Raw genomic sequence first — 19,492 nt, 5'->3', positions numbered from 1 at the left:
ATTGTTCTCTCTTCTATTGTTGCATGGATACCGGTATAGGGTATTGTCGCTAGCTTATAGAGGCTACTTTTGACTTGTATTCTGTATCAAGTTTCCTCTATGGAACCTGTTTATTTCAGGGACAGGTATGTCACCTTATCAAGAATATTATCTCTACTCTTGTTTACTTTTTTTCTATTTGCACTAATTCGCGGGGTTATGTTTCTGCTATATAGAATAATTCCTGAAGTAATTATATTTTTGTTTTCTTCTGTTACTTGGGGTGCATAATGCACACGTTAGGCTTTCTTCCTCTTTCCTTTTTTCTTCTCCTCTTTTGTTGGAAATTTTAGACTGAAGGACACGTTTTTACTTTAAGTGTCTTTATTGTAACAGGTTGCCCCTTTGTATCCGGTGTGTGTACAAATTGGTCTTTCCAACACTATGCAACTAATTAACCAGAATGAACACATGTGGTGAGGGTAAAGTTATGTTTACTGCTTGAACTACATGTGTAATGTTGGAACTATGTAATACAATGTAGCCTATCCTTTAACCCTAGCCCTGATGAAGTCCTGGGCTGATAGCCTTGGGGACGAAACACGTGTTGGCTTGGCTTGAAGGCACTAGTATGAAACATTTGTACAGAAACAAGAGATATATGTGACAAGACTGAATTAAAGAAGAAGAAACGAATACAGAACGGACATTTGTTCTTTACTTGATCTTTGATATAAGAGCTGTTTTGCTCGGTTTACCTCTTTCTAATAAACAGTGAAGTGGGCTTTGCCCATATTTTACGACGTGGGGTGGTCATCGTATGGTTGACCTTGAAGCAACAGTTCTATTAGGATATTTACTTTTATCACAAATTTTACTTCCCTGCGCAAAGATTCCCTACCACCTTCTCTTTGCTTGTCTGATGTTTCAAAAACCAAAACATAAATAAAAGGCATTTTCATTGACAATGCCAATAGCTCAAACTCATGTGAATGCGAGACCTGTTGCATTGCAAATGTTTGTCTGCTTTTCGATCCTCAGTGTGTCATGTTAGAGTTCAGGAGACAGCCGTGCGTTTCCCTTTTCCAAACATGATCTCCCACATCCTCGTTGTTCCTGCTCAGCAGTTCGGGCTTCAAGCAAAGGGACACAACATCCTCTCTCCAGCGAAGTACTCGTTCTCAAACGTAACCCCAAAAAGACTAGTGAATTTACTAACCTTGTGTGCTGGAAACCATTAAGTGGTTTGCGCTGCCTCTCCATGCAGCTAATAATAACAAGCGTTAGCAAAGACAATATGTCTTGCTTCTGAAAGGCATGAATTGGCCTTGTCAATAGAACTTTAGGCCTATCCAGGTATTGTTGCCCATGTTAAACAGCACTGGCAAAAAGAAAAAAGAAAAAGGTCGCAAATGCTGAATAATATCGGCAACAAAATAAAGTAAAAAAATGGGCACCCCAGTATGAGTCTGTATATGCGCATGCGCCACCTTTCATGCCCGTAGTGTCATGATGCAAATTTTTTGTTTACTTTAATTCTCTGTTCTAAGATTGCAGACAGCTAGCTTGCAGCCATGAATTAAAAAATAGAGTTGATAAAAGTGCATATTAGAGTAAAGAGTGGCTTGGTTGCAGATTGCTGCCCCTCCCCCTCAAAACCAGCATGGAAAGTTGTGTTGAATAGAAAGCCGAGGCAGGCTGGAGGTGTCACACTGGCACAGCGCCACGTGCAGTTACAACCCGCATGGGAGAGTGAAGTTGGGAGGGGCAAGAAAGTTGGGTAGAGACAGGAAATAAATAAACTATGAGGGTGAGAGACAGCAGGAGGTGTTACTGATGGACAAGACGGGAATTAAAGAGCTAAGGGACAGGAAGTGGGGCAGATATCAGTGCAGATGTAGGCTTGTTTGGAGCAGTAAGACAGAAGTTTAACACATTGTCCCTGATTGCATGTGTGTGTTAATCATTTGTTTTATTCTTCCCAGATATTTATTGCTGGATCACAAGTACCAGGATTTCAGATAACGTCAATACAACTGCAACTGTATCTCTTCAGCTGCCTCTGCGGACCTGTCAGGCACAAGAAGGGGTCGGGCGAAGAAAGTCTGCAGCATAAGACCACTTGGTTTGCCAGGGGGTGCTCCTGGCACGTGCTGGGACTTGTGTCCCATTTTCTGCCTGTCGCTGGCGCCACCTCGCGGCTTACATCAAGTTATGCAGCCTGCCCGGGGCGTTCTTTTACACTAGGGTGAAGGAGTGTATGAGAGAGTCAGAAAAGAAAGAGCTCTCATAGGGACAAGAGGAACAGAGGGTGGGCGAACAGGAGACTGTTCTGTGTGAAATAGGGAAGAGGGTCATGGGAGGGTGGCGGGGGAGAGTGGGAGGGTAATGTACGTATTTGGGTATCTCCTTTCCACTTAATCACCTGCTGGCAACTTATCATGTACATTGGGAGTCGGATATGTGTAGAAGGCCCACCTCTTCTAACGACAAGACTCTCTTCTTCCCTGTGAAATAAAATCTGCAACATGTTGCAGAAATAGGATCGCTACATCTAATAGAGCCCTTCTGGCTAGGCCAGGGTAAACTTTGCGGCCACTTGTCCATAGCCGTTTACTGCTGAAATGAGAGGGGTGGCTTTGCTTTAGGCTCGCCTGGCCTCCAACTTTTCCTTAAGGGTTTCTGCAACAGCAGAAGTGCTCAGCTGTGAAACTTGTTGCCTCGGTTCAGGGCTGCCGTAAAATGAAGTGCTCGCGCAGAGCAAACACGCTTGACCGTAATACCTTTGAATGCACATAACATTATGCTATTGATCTAGCAGTCTACAAACTATTTTTATCCCAACCTTATATCTGTAGCAGCGCGAGCAGCTGGCCCCTCCTTTTACTGCCCCATAGGACATGTCCGTACTTGCCTTGGGATAGAGGATAGAGCTGACAGGTCCAGTGTAAGGACGAGACACCGGTCAAGGGGTGGACAGGAAGCAAGGCGAGCAAGAAATCAGGCAAAACTGGCACAACCAGCAATGTGAGTGATCAGGAAACGCGCGTGAAAAGGTGCTAATCTGGTGGTAAAGGCTCGATGTCTCGTGTGCACAGGAGCCAATAAATGTATGGTTAATGACACAGCTTCCAGAGAGGATTCTTCCCCACACACCCTTCAGACGCAGGAGACTGCATAAACATAGTTCGATATTAAATCAACCTCATTCACTAGCTCAAACACAAACATCACCCAAGTTTGTAAGTAGTCACTCACTTTACGACGCTCACGAGCATTACACACGCACAGTCAGCCGCCCTTAAGATCAGCTGATCAAAGTTCACGAGCCTCTGGAGCGACCCTCCCTCCTCCCAGCCTTGTTAAGTATGCCAAGTGTGGGAGTGCCAGTCTTACTCCGTGGCACTGACATCCGACGTGTCCTCACTTTTAGGAAACTGTACAAACGCAATGATGTTGGGGCGGGCGCACCCTGAGCCAACGACACCACGCTAGAGCTGCCGATTTTGGAGCCTTCCCCCCGGAGCTCTGTAGAGTGTGCAAACAACGGACAGCAAGGACAAGCAAAAAACACAAAGCATGGGCAGGCATGGTGGATTCTGTGAAGGAGCACATTCAGAGGTTGGGGGCGGGGCGCTATGGAAGGAATGCAGCTGCCATCCTGTGCGCGGTCCCTAAAGTGAAACCGGACAGCGCTAGAAACAAGCATGGTCCGCTTTCACTTTCGTCCGTAGTGAAAGCTTTCTTGTCTTTATGGGGCCATGTGTTTAAACACATGGCCCCATAAAGACAAGAAAGCTTTTACTTCAGCTGGAAAGCGGACGAGCCCGTCCAAGTGGAACGGCCGAAAAGTGGAAAAGTCTACGTCACGCAGTGCTCTTTCCCAATGGCTGGCCACCGTTTAGCATAAACGGTGACGCCGGCCAATGGGAAAGAGGGGCGGGTCTTGAAGCCCTTTACAGAATTCCCTCTAAATCATTAAAACTCGCCAGCGAGACTGCGCATGTGCGCAGCCCACGCAGGCGAGACCTAAAAAGGGACTGTCAACTGAGGTTCATGACAAGTTAGATGGGATAGTAGTAATGGAATGCAAACCAAGGCCTGAAATACAAGATCGCATTAGTCACTTCTGTGAAAAGAAGCAGGTACAGGACAGAAACAGGCAATTAGCAATTGAAAATGCAGTCGCCAAGCTAGTACAGCAGAAGCTTAATAAGAAAAAAGATGCTCCAGATACAGTCATGCTCGCTACACCAGTAAATCAGATGACTGCCGTTACAGGATTTCCCCAGAATGCCCTGAATGCGTTAGCAGGTAACACGCAGGGAGGTGCCCCATGCATACACGCACAGCCCACCTATAACAATGAACAACAGGAGCCATATAATGGTAATCAGCAGAATAGGCCTAGGAAAACAAGGACGTGGGGAGAGGTAGAGGACCGGGTCAACAAAGGGCAGCCAGGACTACCAGTATGTTTTTACTTCCAGAGACCAGGACACTTTATAAGAGATTGCCACACCAAAATGCGGGACAAAGGAAGGGCGGTGGTCAAAGGATCCCCACAACAGGCCCCCACCCAATACCAACAACAGCAGCAAATGCATCCACAGTCAGTTCAGCCCCAAATAATATATTCCTACCTCCCACCAGCACAGCAGCAGCAACAAGTACAATGGCAGGCCCCTGCAATTACCCAATTACAGGTACCAATTCCACAAGCACAGCCACAAGTACAACAGCCACAAACACCTGAATATCAAATGATGCCCCAAGCACAAGCATTTGTACCTCAGGGAGGCACAGTGATATCTTCAACAAATCCATTCACGCAGGGCACCATCCAGCAGTACCCGACTGGAGGGTATAACGGTTAGGACAGCCCACGAGCAGCTCTTGTGTGCCCAATTTTGTCGTGTAAAACAGATGTTAAGGAGGACCCCATTGCTTTTGTCACGATAAACAACAAAACTTACAGCTTTCTCATTGACACAGGTGCTACTTATTCCTGTATTACAGGAGGAGCACTGCCCATTTCAAATCAGATAGCGGACACACAGGGCTTCTCTGGGGCAATAGTTAGGGTCCCTTTCACCAAGCCAGAACAAATATAAATAGGAGGCAAATACGTGGAACAGCGACTGCTCTATTCACCACGGTCCCCAGTGAATCTCCTGGGATGTGACCTCATGGCAAAATTAAACCGGACCATCCACTTTGATGAGGACGGCACGGTGATGTGTTCCATCCCAGGCACACCTTTGGCCAGAATGATGGCAGCCACTGTGGATTACTCCTTAAAGGATCAAATAAGAGCCTGCCCGGTGGAGGAGCAAGCGCTCTCCACTGCGGCGCACATCATTGTTGCCATCACACCGGAACTGAACGGCCACACTGTCAAGCTTCCAAAAGAGTTCCTCTTTCGTCCACATTCACAGAACTCCCAAATACCCGACAAACATATGATCTTAGGCATACATGCTCTTGAAATAACATCCACATATGGAGCATTCCAAGCACTTGAAGACAACGCCCACACATGCGTCTGCATCATCTTCATTGATCCAGGACAACTGGTGAGAGATATTTCGGATGACGAACTCTTTGGCTCTCCTGATGAGTACCTAAAAAGTGAAACAGTGTACCAAAATGAAGCCCCCCTTTCAGTGACCATGGAAATAAGAACACCCACTCCTGCCCAACACTTTTACTCCATACGTGACGCTGACCTAGTTCAAGTTCCAAGCAACCTTTAGACCACTGGCCCTAATGACGTAGGCCTCAGTCAATCAGCTGCACCATTCAGAATAACACTAAAGCAGGGCACTAAACTCCCGAGAGTGCGCCAGTACCCCTTGTCCAAGGAAGCAGAGGAGGGTATTGATCCCACCATACAAGCATTACTAGAGCAGGGAGGGATATACCCCTGCACATCTCCTTGCAATACATGTCTGTTTCCTGTGCGCAAACATAAGACTAATCAATGGCGTCTAGTACATGATTTGCGCCCCCCTTAACAACATTGTGGTACCAGAGTTCCCGATCGTCCCTGACCCCTCAGTGATTCTCACCAATATTCCCCCAGACACAGAATACTTTTCCGTCATTGACCTAAAAAACACCTTTTTCAGTGGCCCACTACAGCCTCATAGCCAATACCTACTCGCATTTACATTTAAAAATATACAAGTGACCTACACTAGGTTAGCCCAAGGCTATTGTGAACCCCCCAGTGTTTTCAACAGAGTTGTCAAAGATGATTTATCAAATTTCCAATGTGACAGCACCCTGCTACAATATGTCGATGACATATTGCTCTGCAGCACCACAGAGCAGCAATGCAGAGAGGACACAACAGCGCTGCTCACTACATTAGCAGAAGGAGTATACAAGGTAGACAAACAGAAACTTCAATACTGCCAAAAAGAAGTACACTACCTTGGACAGTTGCTCTCAGCATCAGTAAGAAGAGTCACCCCAGATAGAATTGAGGCAATAAAAAACACCCCTGAACCACAAACAGTCAAGGACATGCAGAAATTCCTAAGATTAGTAAATTATGTTCGATAATGGGTCTTTGATTTCTACAATCACTGCCCCACTGCTGAAAGCTGTTAAAATGGCCAAAGACAGACAGACATAAAATAGAGTGGACACCTGAAATTACTACAGCTTTCACACACTTAAAAGATGAGATTACAAACGCACCAGTGTTAGGATCCCATGACTGCACAAAATAATTCAATCTGTTCAGTCACGGCGACGGTCAAGTTATGGCAGCTGTCCTCACACAAAAATATCCCATGGGCCACGAGCCCATTGCCTACTTCAGTGGCATACTAGATTCTGTAATGAAAGGACACTACCCATGTGAACAAGCCCTGGCAGCGGCAGCATTCGCAGTTGAAAAGAGCACCCCCCATAGTCATGGGATCCCCGTTGACACTGTACACTGAATATGCTGTCTTTCCAATAATACAGAAAGCTAAGAGTATCAGGTTACAAAGTCATACTATCTTTGCCCTCTCTGAAAGTAGTTAAGTGCCACACAGTCAACCCTGCCACGTTCTTTGCCCACCCCATTGCAACTACATATGATGACCCTCATGATTGTGCCACATATTGTCCAGATGAGTCAGGGACAGCCGAGGAGGACCCATTGCCAGACAGTACAATGTACTTTGTTGATGGCTCCTCTACCATTGACCAAGAGACAGGGATCTGGTATACAGGAGCAGCAGTGGTTTGAGCCCACAAAAGGACTCCTGACTCCCTAGACATTGTACAGCAAATAACATTACCCCCACACTACTCAGCACAAGTGGCAGAACTAGTGGCGCTGACTGCAGTCTTGAGAAATTAGAAGGACAAACGCATCACTGTGTATTCAGACTCTGCATATGTCACAACAACGACACATTCCAGCATCTTGCGATGGAAAAGGCGCGGTTTTCTCAAATCAGATGGCACACCTGTTATGCCCAGACAGTTGCTTGAAGAGCTGACACTGCCAGCTGAGGTAGCTGTAATAAAATGTTCAGCACACACAAATGGCCAAGACTATGTCTCCAGAGGTAACGCTTTGGCAGACTGGGCAGCTAAAGCCGCCGCCAGGGCACCCCCACCTGCACCACCACCCCCACCCCCAGTATGGGCCAGCACGCCCCCATCTTGCTTGTCAAACTCGTACCTACAACAGCACAACAGGACAAAGAAGGTGCAGATAATGACACCGCTGATTTAACACTTCCATTCACTATTGACAGTACACAACAATATGATCACATTTCACAATTGCACCTCAGAGAAACACAGGAAAGTGCCCCCCCACAGGAGAAAGAGCTCTGGGAGGAGAGGGGAGCACCGCAAGATACCTCAGACTTTATCTATAGACAAACAAGGACAGGAAAGCCGGTCATGCCACAGGCCTTATTGCAAGTAGCACTCAATCAGTTAGATCTTCCCACACATGTTCCCCAAGATAATATGTCCACCACCCAACAGACTGACCGGTTCATCCCCAATGCCCACGAACTAATACAGCTTTTTGTTAATAAATGCCTCATTTGTCAACAGTACTCACCAAATACCACTATGAAAACAGTTGCCACTACAATACCGAAACCAAAAGGCCCTTTCAAAGAACTGTACATTGACAATGTGGACATAATTGACAGATGCCAAAATTATCAATACCTCATTGTGGTAGTATGCCCATAGATTGAAGCTGGCCAAGTATCCACTGCGATGCCAAAGCAGCAGCTAATTTCCTGCTCTGTGAGGTCATTTCGCGCTGGGGTTTGCCAGACGTGATCCGGTCTGACAATGGCAGCCATTTCTCAAACGCCATTTTTGCCCATCTCACAACAATGTTAGGGATTAAACATAAATTGAAATCAGCATATCACCCACAAAGTAGAGGTATTTGTGAACGCCTTAACGGCCTGCTCAAAGGTAAAATAAGTAAGATAAGTGCCACAATTGGAAAGAAATGGCTCTATTGCCTACCAATTTCTCTGTTTGCACTCAGAAATACTCCCAGTTCTGACCACCACCTAACATCCCACCAGCTTGCCACTGGTCGATCAATCAATATATCAGTTCCAATGACAAGGCCCAAACTAGACAGTGAAAGTTCTTCTGAAATTGTGAAAGCTGAAATGTTTGACTATTTATGTACACTAACACGTGCTGCGCAGTTCCTCTCTACCCAGATATCAAAGAGAAAAGACAAGACCCCAATCGCTGCTGAACTTCCACCTATCTGTCCTGGAACACAGATCTTTGTCAGGAAAGCTGTTAGAAAGTGGAAAGACCCCAAATTTGAAGGACCCTTTCACGTCATAGACTCTTTACCCACAGCTGTTTGCATTGCCGAGAGGAAGGCATAGATCCACAAGAGCCACATCAGGATCAACCTGGCACCATCCCAGAACTAAGTGATGAACCAGAGGAAGGCATTGTGTTTCCATTGACTATCCAAGAAGAAGAAGAAGAAGAAGAAGACGGCGATCACATGGTCGTTTATGGTTTCATACGCAACAGAAGAACCCGCCGCAGAGAAATGTCCTATTCAAAGTTATGTACATATATATTAATATTTTACTTTTTCTTCGGACTAGCAATTGCTATCTTTAACTGGTTTGCAGTAATCTCACATTGTATTGACAACAATGCTCATGCTGCTCACAATGTCAAAGTTGTCAACACCACTGTGCACCCCAAATCACTTCCTCATCTCCCCGATAGCACATATCTCGAAAATAGCACCCCTAGTGATGAAAAGGGTTCTACATCTCCTGTCTGTACTGCCAGCACAAGTAATAATATGCCCCTCACCTCATCACCTCCTGCACCCATTGAAAATTATACAGAATGGAACAATACCCTTGATATCACAATACACCCCTTGCAGCTGTTTTGCCGACGTAGAGCAGCCCCGCCAGACTGGCTTCGGCATCTCAATATGGCTTTCGCCCATTCCATCTTGCGGCACCATGGTGTCCGGCACCATATACCCTACTTGCAGCATCAGAGTACTGACAAGTCGGCAGAGGACCATGGGGTCTACAACTCCCAATTAGACAACATGGGGTATAACGATATGACAGGAGCTGGCAAGCAGGTTACAAACCAATTGTGTTATGTGTGCTCATATATTCCCCATGCAGTAGGCGCAGATAGGCTAATTTTTCCTAGAGGAGTTCCACCACCCACTGCAAAATGCTTTTTACACCTGTTCCTTTGCCGCATACAAGGACAAGTCCAGATCCATTACGCTGACATTTCCACCGCATATGTAAACACCACAACATCGGACTACAAACACACCACACACAAGGTTATCTCTAACCCAACTGACCTTGAGGGGGTAATACAGGAAATGTACAGAAGAGGAGTCCCCAACATGGACCTTAGGGCACATCACCTTAGGAAGCGTGGATACATCACAGTAGCATCACATAAGCAGTATGCAATGTAACAATACCCCATAGCCACCCACGCCCATGTCAGAATCGAACTGTGCTGCGCCTATGGGCACAAGTTTTTTTCAATGATAAGTGGAATGATCCCGGCTTTGTGGAGTGCAAAGCAGCATCCTTAGGGCCCCCTTGGGTAGACTCAGATTATGACAATGGGATTGACTGGGAGGTTGAGGATGAGTGTGAACAGATATGGCTACAGGAAAATAGAAGGTACACCTCGGGTGGGGAGAGAATGTCCAAACCTAAAAAAGCATTCAAAATAAAGTCACCTCTTCTCTGTTTTCTAGGAAATTGTATGGTACCTGTGGGCCACAACTCTGGATGCAACAGCACCATTTTTAATTCTGACATGCAGTACGGCACCTCCAGTTTACTGGACCTCTACTGGGCTTGCGGAGAACGCCTCTATCTCCAGCTGCCTCCTAAATGGAATGGACTTTGTACATTGGTAACCATGCACAAAGTTCACCTGGTCGTTCCAGCAGCCAATATTTCCCACATCTATTCACATCCCATGACAGGTGATGTCACCTTGCTCCACCGACACCGACGGACTGCTCAATACTTTGCCAACGACGCCTTTGCTGATGTTCCCCAGGAATTCCACCTTTTTAATGATGCCCAACTTTTTGGGGGGAGCACTGTCCCAATGTTTCAGATCAAAGCAAATGCCCGCTGGCTCCAGGTGACCCACTACGAACTCATGCTGTGACCTCAACAATACCAAGGATGGGCTAAATGCTATCAAGGAAGAACTGAGCCCCCTGAGGCTTATGGTCCTAGACATGTTATGTCCTGGACATGTTAACTGCGATAGAAGGTGGAGTATGTCGCAAAATCGGGAATAGCTGCTGCACTTTCGTGCCTTCAAATGATGCGGAGTATGGATCGCTCACAAAGGCCATTGAGGACTTGGAAAATTTAGGAAAGATAATGTTTGAGGAAGAGGTGCCAAGGCAGACATAGCAACAGACTGGTTCAATTTTAGCTGAATGCCTTCATGGCTGTCAGCCCTCTTAAAACTTCTAGTGCCGGTTTGCGGTGTGCTGTTGCTCCTATGTTGCGGTATACAGATAATATGTCATTGTGTAAAAAGATTCAGTACTAAAGTAGTAGGGATGAACTACGCAAGCACAGGAATATAAAGGAAGACAATGCGTGAGGACAATGGATCAGGGAATGGGGATAAGTTAGCGCTGTTAGAAGTAGTTGAGCTCTCAACGTCTGGCTCTCACTTATCACAGACCCCTACTAACACCCACTACCAAGTACCTACCGCTCCCCCACCTCCCCCTGGTATAAATCTAATAAGGAAGGAACTTAGTGTAGATCTTTATCAACAACTAGTTGACAGGCCTGACGGAGACTATGTTGAATTGAGAACACAGCTAGATAAAGAATACAAGTGCCCCTATGCCGATAACACACCCTGAATGCCCCAACAGGACAAAGGGCCAGCCAAATACGCTGTAAGAGTTTTTTTCAAAAATGAACAAGAGGAGGAAAATGAAGCAGGGTCCAGTTTTACCATATAAATTCCTTAGGACATTCCTGCCCCACACCTGAAGCATGAGACCCTCATATGGCCCCACCAGTCATCATGCAGGGATTTGTTAGGTTGACCATACTGTTGTAACTATTTTTCTAAACACAGTAGGGCCTGTGCCTCTTTGACAAAATCACAAGACATCTCCTCTGCGAAAGAGACAAGCCCCAGCTCTACCAAGCCCCCACTTCCTCGTTGTACTCGATGTGCACGTCTCTTCTTTCACCCACTGAAATGTAGTAATACCACAAGAACAGGGAACTCCTTGAATTAAGAGGAACACGATGGGGTACAATGTGGTGATGGCCAATTGCAATATCTCAACTTCTTCATATTACTTGTTTTTTTTGCTAGCTTTAAGTAACCGAAGACAAGCAGCATGGCGTGAGAATATAACCTTTGTAATCTTCCGCTTTCTTATAAAGATTCCGTGAAGTGACGTACATCACTTTTGATAAATGTACAAATTGTGGTGTGATTGACGATCAAACACCTGACATGAGATGGACTTGTGGTCAAGCACTTCCTCATTAAAACAATATAAAAGAGGTGCCCACAGTCCATTCCACGGATCACCTTGCACCGTATTTGTGAGTCACGTGCTATGTGATACCTGGTTAACCGTTGTTCTCATTTTAGAATGAATTTTTATTTAAGATTGGATATTCTTTATTGCATTCTGAAAAGTATTTTTCTTTGCACTTTTATGATTTTAAGCCTAATTGCAATTGCATGTTTTTGCTCTCTAATTCAAAATATATCTTTTGACATCTGGTATTTGCTAAAGACTACATTATATCATTTTTTACTCAAGTGTATCTAAACCGATTTTGCTTGAAGTTGTGACTTCAAATAAATTGTTCAAACTCTTGATTCAGTTGCTGCAGCTCACACGTGTATTTCTTTACTTTAGATAGAGCACCCTGCTCAAATTAAACCTAATGCAGTGCCCCCCAGAGAAAACCACCATTTAAGAAAGAGCTATTGGACTTATACCAGCATCCGTTTAGGAAGAAGACAACTTTGCTGCACCAAGCTTGTGAGAGGAGAGCCACGGACTATTTTGGCTGGGTTCAGTTTAAGGACATTCCATAAAAATTCAGACTGTTCATGGAGGCGCAGCTGTCAGCGGGGGGGAGGGGGGGGGGGGGGTCGATACCCTTCTTCACCCTACAAACAAAAGCTAATGCCCACTGTCTCCAAATAACCCAGAGGGAGATGCTTAAAATGATAAACAGCACTGAGCTAGACCTCAATTTGATCAAAGAAGAAATGCGAGCAATCCGCCTCATGATAATGCAGCACCGATATGTATTGGACTTAATGACTGCACTGGAGGGAGGGGTGTGTGCCAAGATCAGTGCTGCCTGCTGCATGTTCATCCCAGGGAACAATAGGGACAATGGAACACTGACACTTGCCATTCAAGCATTGCACAATTTACAAAGAGACATGCGCGAAGAAAGAGGATCCCCTGTGTAGAAATGGTATTCAAATTAGTTCTCCTGGTTCCCAAGGTGGATATGCGGTTTATGTAGATCACTGTTGCCAGTTATTATTATGTTTCTATTGGTATGTGGGGTTATACAATTGGGGATCACCTGCAGTAAAAACGCAGTCCTCAAAATTGGAAGAATGTAAGTATATAGAAAGGTAGTTATTGACAGAAGCGAGCTTAAGGATCAACAGACCCTAAATAATGTGACTATCCAAATGTAAGGGTTAGGTAGTTTAGTTAAAGAATAAGCTAGAGAGGGAATTTTAATGTGGAAATGGATGCATTTGTCTATGAAAATAATATCTCGTCCTTATTAATAGAATCGCCTTTCTGAACTGTACATTAGCCTTGACTCGCAAAAATGTATTGTAGAAGGCCATCAGACCAAGGCTTGGGATTTCTGCTTTATAGGTCACAGGTGGGAGGGTCCATAACTACAGGGTAACACTCAGACAGGAAACTCTTGATCTATCCCACAGATAGGCGCATTGACATTACAAAGGGTCGAGGGAGATTGCCCCAATAAAGCATACATGACTGGAGAGGGTACGCCCATTCCTAAAACACAATAAAAGTCAGATGCCACATGAGTTAGGAACACATAGCCAATCAGGACCTAGCACACGCAGTGATCACGCGCTCCCCATACCGGACATCAGGATACATTCATCACAGGCCACATTGCATCCATGCGAGATAGAGACCTGCCTGTGGTAACCATTAGACAATTAATTTATGACTTCAAAGGCAACAACCAACATTCCTCACCATATATGGTACCGCCGCAAACCTTTACAACTGTTCACATTTTGTATAAAAGTAGGATACCTACAAAATGCAAATTGAGACAGTCCTCAAACCATGTGCTTGTAACTATTCTACTGGCTGCAATGTTTAATTAAACAAACTGTTCCTGTTTTGCCCAACACCTCTTGTCCTCTATTTTTTAAGGGATTTCAAACACAAGCAACAGCAGCATGGGGTTGGTTGCCTCTGAAAGTGTTTCTGAGGACAGGCCTGAGGACAGGGGGGGGGGGGGGGAGTTGGCTTTACGTATGGTAGTAAAATATTATTTCATGTTAAAAATCCCTTAAAGTTCACTGAAAAAAACAAGGGCTAAAGTAAAATTATTGTTAGCTGTGATAAACATATCTGTTTTTGTTTTTAAAAAAAAATCTATGAAATTCACAGAAAAAAACAAAGGTTACAGTAATGTTATAGTTAAGTGAATATATCAGTGACAACATTGACGTTTTTAACTAAAAAAAAAACACAGAACGCATAGGTTCTTCAAACTAGGTGTTATGACAGGAGGCACGGGGTGATTTGAAGATGTTTATTCTCAAGATAACGTCCTAAGGCCCACACACAGGTGGATGCAGGATGTGCCGTACCAAGCATAATAAGGATCAGCAAATGGCTCTAACATTCCAACACGTCATATAAATCTGAGTACAATATTCCAACCAATTACATCACAATATTGGGAACATCTAATAAAGTAAGGCTAATGCAAAACAGAGCATTAAAGACATACAAAAGAAAACAAGCATTGGAAATGTAATTCTATCTATGTACAACATCTCCCTCAGTTACAGAACGAAAAATAAAATTTAAAACAAAATAAAGTCTTTATAACGTTTAGGCATTCCAACATTTCTACAAGATGTTTTAAAGACATCAGGATGTACACAATTGTTTCTTTATGTTCTTTAGAATCCAAAATTAACGATTGGTCTTCATCCGATACACTGAGCCCATTAGCAAAAGACAAACAGGAATTGTAAGAATCATTACAAACACCAACTCTGTTGTTGGGATTTAGTAACACCCCATTGTGTTGTGTTTCCTAAGTATAATTATCTTAATTCTCATCTATATTAGATTCAAACATATACTCTCTACATCTATCTCCAGAATATTCCCAAACATCTTGTTCTTCACTACATAAACTGTGTTTTTTATTAGACATTAATATTTCTTCCTGTCCAGGATTTAATTTGATCACATCACTTTTGCTCAACCAAGACCTTATATGGTTTAGTGTACTTTGATTCACCCTTAGTACTTTTGTGGTTTTTTTAACAATAACCCAATCATCCTTTTCAATTACTTTGACAGTAGCCTTGTTGCTTATGTTGCTGCATTTTTTTTGTTAACTTTTGTCGTTCAATTATTTTCTCTCAAACCTTTATTTGTTTATCATCAATTTTGTTACATTTTGTGCTCTCCATGTACAAATATTCAAATTTAGGAGTAAGCACGGTGTTGCACTCTTTACCACACATCAGGAAAAATGGAGTTTGTTTAGTGATGTCATTTACAGTGTTGTTATAACTGCTTACCATCTCACGCAAATTTTCTTTGACAGGTAAGTGTGATGCCACAGCTTATTGCACACCCTCTTTTAAAAATCTGTTTGTACATTCAACCTGCCCATTAGACGAAGGACTGTCTTATTCCTGATCTATTCAAATATCCTGTCATTTTCTCAGATACAAGTTGTGTTCCATTGTCAGATACAATTACTTTTGGTTGACCTTCAATTGCAAATTTGTTTTGGAGAAACTCAATCATAACTTCAGCTGTAATGTTAGGTAAGAATGCATAATGAATCCATTTGGAATAATAATCAGTCAAAACAACCAAATATCTACAACTTATGTCAAGAAAAGAAAATGGACCTGAAAAATCAATAGCTACCTTCAACCACGGTCCATCAGGTATTTCTACCAAATGCATTTTATTTTTGCTAACCTTCCAATGTTTGCCTGCACTTAAACATTCCTTGCAAACCTCGACATGCATATTAACTTCCGCATTCATACCTGGCCACCAATAATACTGTTTCAAAAGGTTCTTGGTTGCACTTGAACCTGGATGCCCCTTTTGTGCTAAAGTAGTTAATTTTCTCCCCCCAAAAAATAGGTGGAATAAATAAGTCATGCCTCATTAACAAATCATTTTCCACAGTTAGCTCATCTGCCACCTGAAGTTAACATTTCAATTCCTGACTAAGATTCCATTGAGGCGGCCATTTTCCTGTTACATAGTCTTTCACCTTTAGTAAGGTAAAGTCTTTATTAGGACAATCTCTCCACTCTGAATCAGTTATGGCCCCTTCACACATCTCAACGGCGCCAATATGTGCTAATACACACTCAGTATCCTCCATACATTCATCCTCATTCTCTACAATCAGTAGCCTAGACAGAAAGTCTGCTCTGCAATTTAAACCCCCCCGGTAAGTATTTGATACTAAAATTAAATTCTCAAAATTTTGCAAGGAGTCTGAGCAATCTTGACTAAGCTTTTCCATTGCCTCTTCCACATCCATTCATCATGTAAATCAAAGGTTTGTGATCAGTGACTATCTCGAATTCCTTTCCCCATAAATACATTTTCAACTTTTCAATGGCCCAGACGCATGCCAAAGTTTTGCGTTCAATGGTGCTATAAAAATATTTTGCACTCTTTAATCTTCTTGAAATGTATGCAATTGTGTACTCCTCATTTCCTTTTTTTTCACTAAAAACGGCACCAATACCTACACCACTTGCAGCCATAGTTACAGTATTACGCCTATTAGCATCATAAGGATGCAAAGCTGGCGACTCAACAATTGCTTTTTTAACCTCCTCCAATGCAACATCCTGTATTCTTGTCCATTCAAATTTTACACCCTTTCTCAAAAGTTTGCGTAAAGATTCAACTTTATCTGCAAACCCAGAAATAAATCGTGAGTGATACTCACTAAGACCCATGAATGACTTCAGAGTGTCTTAGTCACAATGTCTAGTCGCATCTCTTATGGCTTTTACCAAATCATTCTTAGGTTTGATTCCCTTTTCTGTCAGAAGATGTCCTAAATATTCTATAATTTTCTGTAAAGAATTGCACTTATCCTTAGAAACCGTCATACCTCTTTCTTTTAAGATTGACAAAACTGTATTTAGTTTCTTGTTATGTTCATTTTCATTCTTAGCATGAATCAGTATGTCGTCCTGAACTTTCTCAACTACTTAAACATCTTTAAATAAAATATCCATCAATTTTTGTAAGACACAAGCAGAAGATGCTAAGCCAAAAGGTAACCTCACATATCTATATGTGCCATTAGGTGTTATAAAAGTAGTAAGATATGTTGATTCTTCTGCCAATTTAATCTGGTGGTATGCTGACTTGAGATCAATAAACAAAAAAAAATTTGAACCGGAAGTGGATGCCAAGATTTCTTGTATCTTCGGTAGAGGGTGGCAATCCAAAACAATGTTCTTATTAACTGATCTCAAGTCAGCACAGAGTCTGCTCTCACCACCTTTTTTTTTTAGCAACTACGATAGCCGAAACCCACTCCGATGAATTTGTTGGCTCTATAACATTATCCTCGCAGAGTTTACGTAACAATTCTTTCAATTTTTTCTCACTGAGAGTGGAACTGATCTAACTTTTTGTATAATAGGTATAGCTCCCTCTTTTAGTTTTATTTTATGTCCGAATCCTTTAACACATCCAATATGATCAGCAAACACTTCTCTATTATTTTTAAGAACAGATTCCAAATCTACATTTACATTAGGAATAAGCATATTACCAGTGAAATTTTCGTTGAGGACAATTGGTTCTGCTGCTCCAGGTTTTAAAACGACTCCTAGTTTGGCCAGGTCCTTCCATCCAACTATGTGACGTCCTTTCTCCACAACATAAATTTTAGTTTTGATCACCCTTTCCTTAAATTCCAAAAAATCCTCAAAATATCCAACCATCTCTATTTCAAAGTCACCAAATGCTTTTGGATTCACATAAGTTTCTTTCAATATAATAGTACAACGATTTTCCCATCTGGAGCATCAACTGTTAAAACAATATTTGAGCATATTTCCTCATCAAATTCTTCTATGCTATTAATCTTCACCTTGCTATTCATATTGCTTTTAGTATTTTTGCAAGAAGTTGCAAACTGCCCCATTTCTTATATTTAATACACTTTTTGCCAATAGCAGGACAACCTTGATAATCTGCCAAATGATTTCTTGAACCACACCTGTAACATGCACAAGATTTACCTTCGTTTGCTCTTCTTTTATTTCTCTCATCACACCTTTGTTCAAATCTCTTCTTCTCCTGTAAAGCAAAAACATTAGTTGTATTTGCACTCTCAATTGACAATACTTTAGAAGATGACATTGAATGTTCTATTCCCTTGGCAATGTCAATAACTTCTTGTAGACTTGGGTTACGGCATCCTAAATGGATTTTCTTTTTAAAACAATGAAATACGACTTGGTCTCTGATGTATGTGTCTACCATTTCATTAAATTTGCAGTTTGATGCAAGAACCCTTAAAGCTGCAATGTACTCCTTGATAGATTAATTCTCAGATTGTTTACGCATTGCAAACCTATGCCTGCCAACCATAATGTTAGGTTCCTCTGAAAATTGTTTTCGCATACGTTTAACCGCCTCCTGATATTCATCAAGCGATATGAACTTACCTGGTGCATTGTCAAATTCAGGTAGACTGTCGAAAATCTCCTGCCCAGCTTTTCCAAGCAAACTAAAACATTATTGCCTTCTTTCTTTCTGCATTGTATTCTTTCCCATCTATGACAACTAAATAGTTCTCAAAGGCCTTATGCCAATTTTTCCAACGCATAGGTGGTTTGCCAGCTTCACTTAAACAAGCATTTGCAATGCAATCGGTTTCGCATTTACAAGCGTTTGAGCTATTGGCATTGTAAATGACAATGCCTTTTATTTATGAATTTTTAAAAAAAGATAAATAAAAGGCATTGTCATTTACAATGGCAATAGATAAAAACTCTCGTAAATGTAAGACCTATTGTATTGCAAATGCATTCAGCACCCGTGCTATGAAGATGTTTAAAAAAAGCATTAGGAGAGAGCATGCCCTGCCTGCAACAGCAGGCAGGAGAAAGGTATTTGAGAAAATAGTGCTCGGAGTGCAAATTGCCATTGGTGTGCAGTGGAAAGAGGCCCTGGATGAGGACTGCTATGACCCACATGTCAAGGACAGCCAGCATAGGGCTGTGTATAAATCAGATAGTATGCACCACCAGACAGTAGGGATAGAGCTGCCCGTGTCACATATTTATGCAAGCAGTGTAAGAGCGTGTCTTTATGTGAGTAAGATTATGTTGATGTGAGCACCTGGTTGTTTAAACTGGGAACGAGCACTGCCAGTATTTATTGTAAATTGCATTAGTATAGCGTTTACTAGCAACATCTGGCCTTCTTTGCGGATTATGTTCTCACTGGGTCTTGTAAGTACACTTCAGCACAGTTTGTATGATAATGCGCATATGGCATAACATATTAGATGACTCTGCCCTTGGCCCTTGCTTTTGCATGCGGATTGTACATTGACATATGTAGTGGGGAGCAGTTTGTTATGCAGAGACTGTTGACTTTAAGGCGACTGGCACGTAAAATGTGTTAAAGAGTATATACATACACCTGCAG

The 19,492-nt window shown here is 42.7% G+C and overlaps 1 protein-coding gene across 5 annotated transcripts in view; it reads right to left on the bottom strand.

Annotated features, from left to right (window-relative positions):
* LOC146808638 (uncharacterized) overlaps positions 1-19,492 on the bottom strand; it is a 261,011-nt gene that overhangs the window by 127,722 nt on the left and 113,797 nt on the right. For all 5 annotated transcript variants that reach the window (XM_085623667.1, XM_085623668.1, XM_085623671.1 and 2 more), the window contains exon 2: positions 18,076-18,133. In XM_085623667.1, the coding sequence (XP_085479793.1) occupies positions 18,076-18,133 (58 nt within the window). The remainder of the gene's footprint in view (positions 1-18,075; positions 18,134-19,492) is intronic.

The sequence above is a fragment of the Triturus cristatus genome, chromosome 8 (assembly GCF_964204655.1).
Source record: "Triturus cristatus chromosome 8, aTriCri1.1, whole genome shotgun sequence".
Lineage (NCBI taxonomy): Eukaryota > Metazoa > Chordata > Amphibia > Caudata > Salamandridae > Triturus > Triturus cristatus.
The sequence above is the reverse complement of the archived record's forward strand: the minus strand, read 5'-3'. Positions and strand labels throughout refer to the sequence as shown.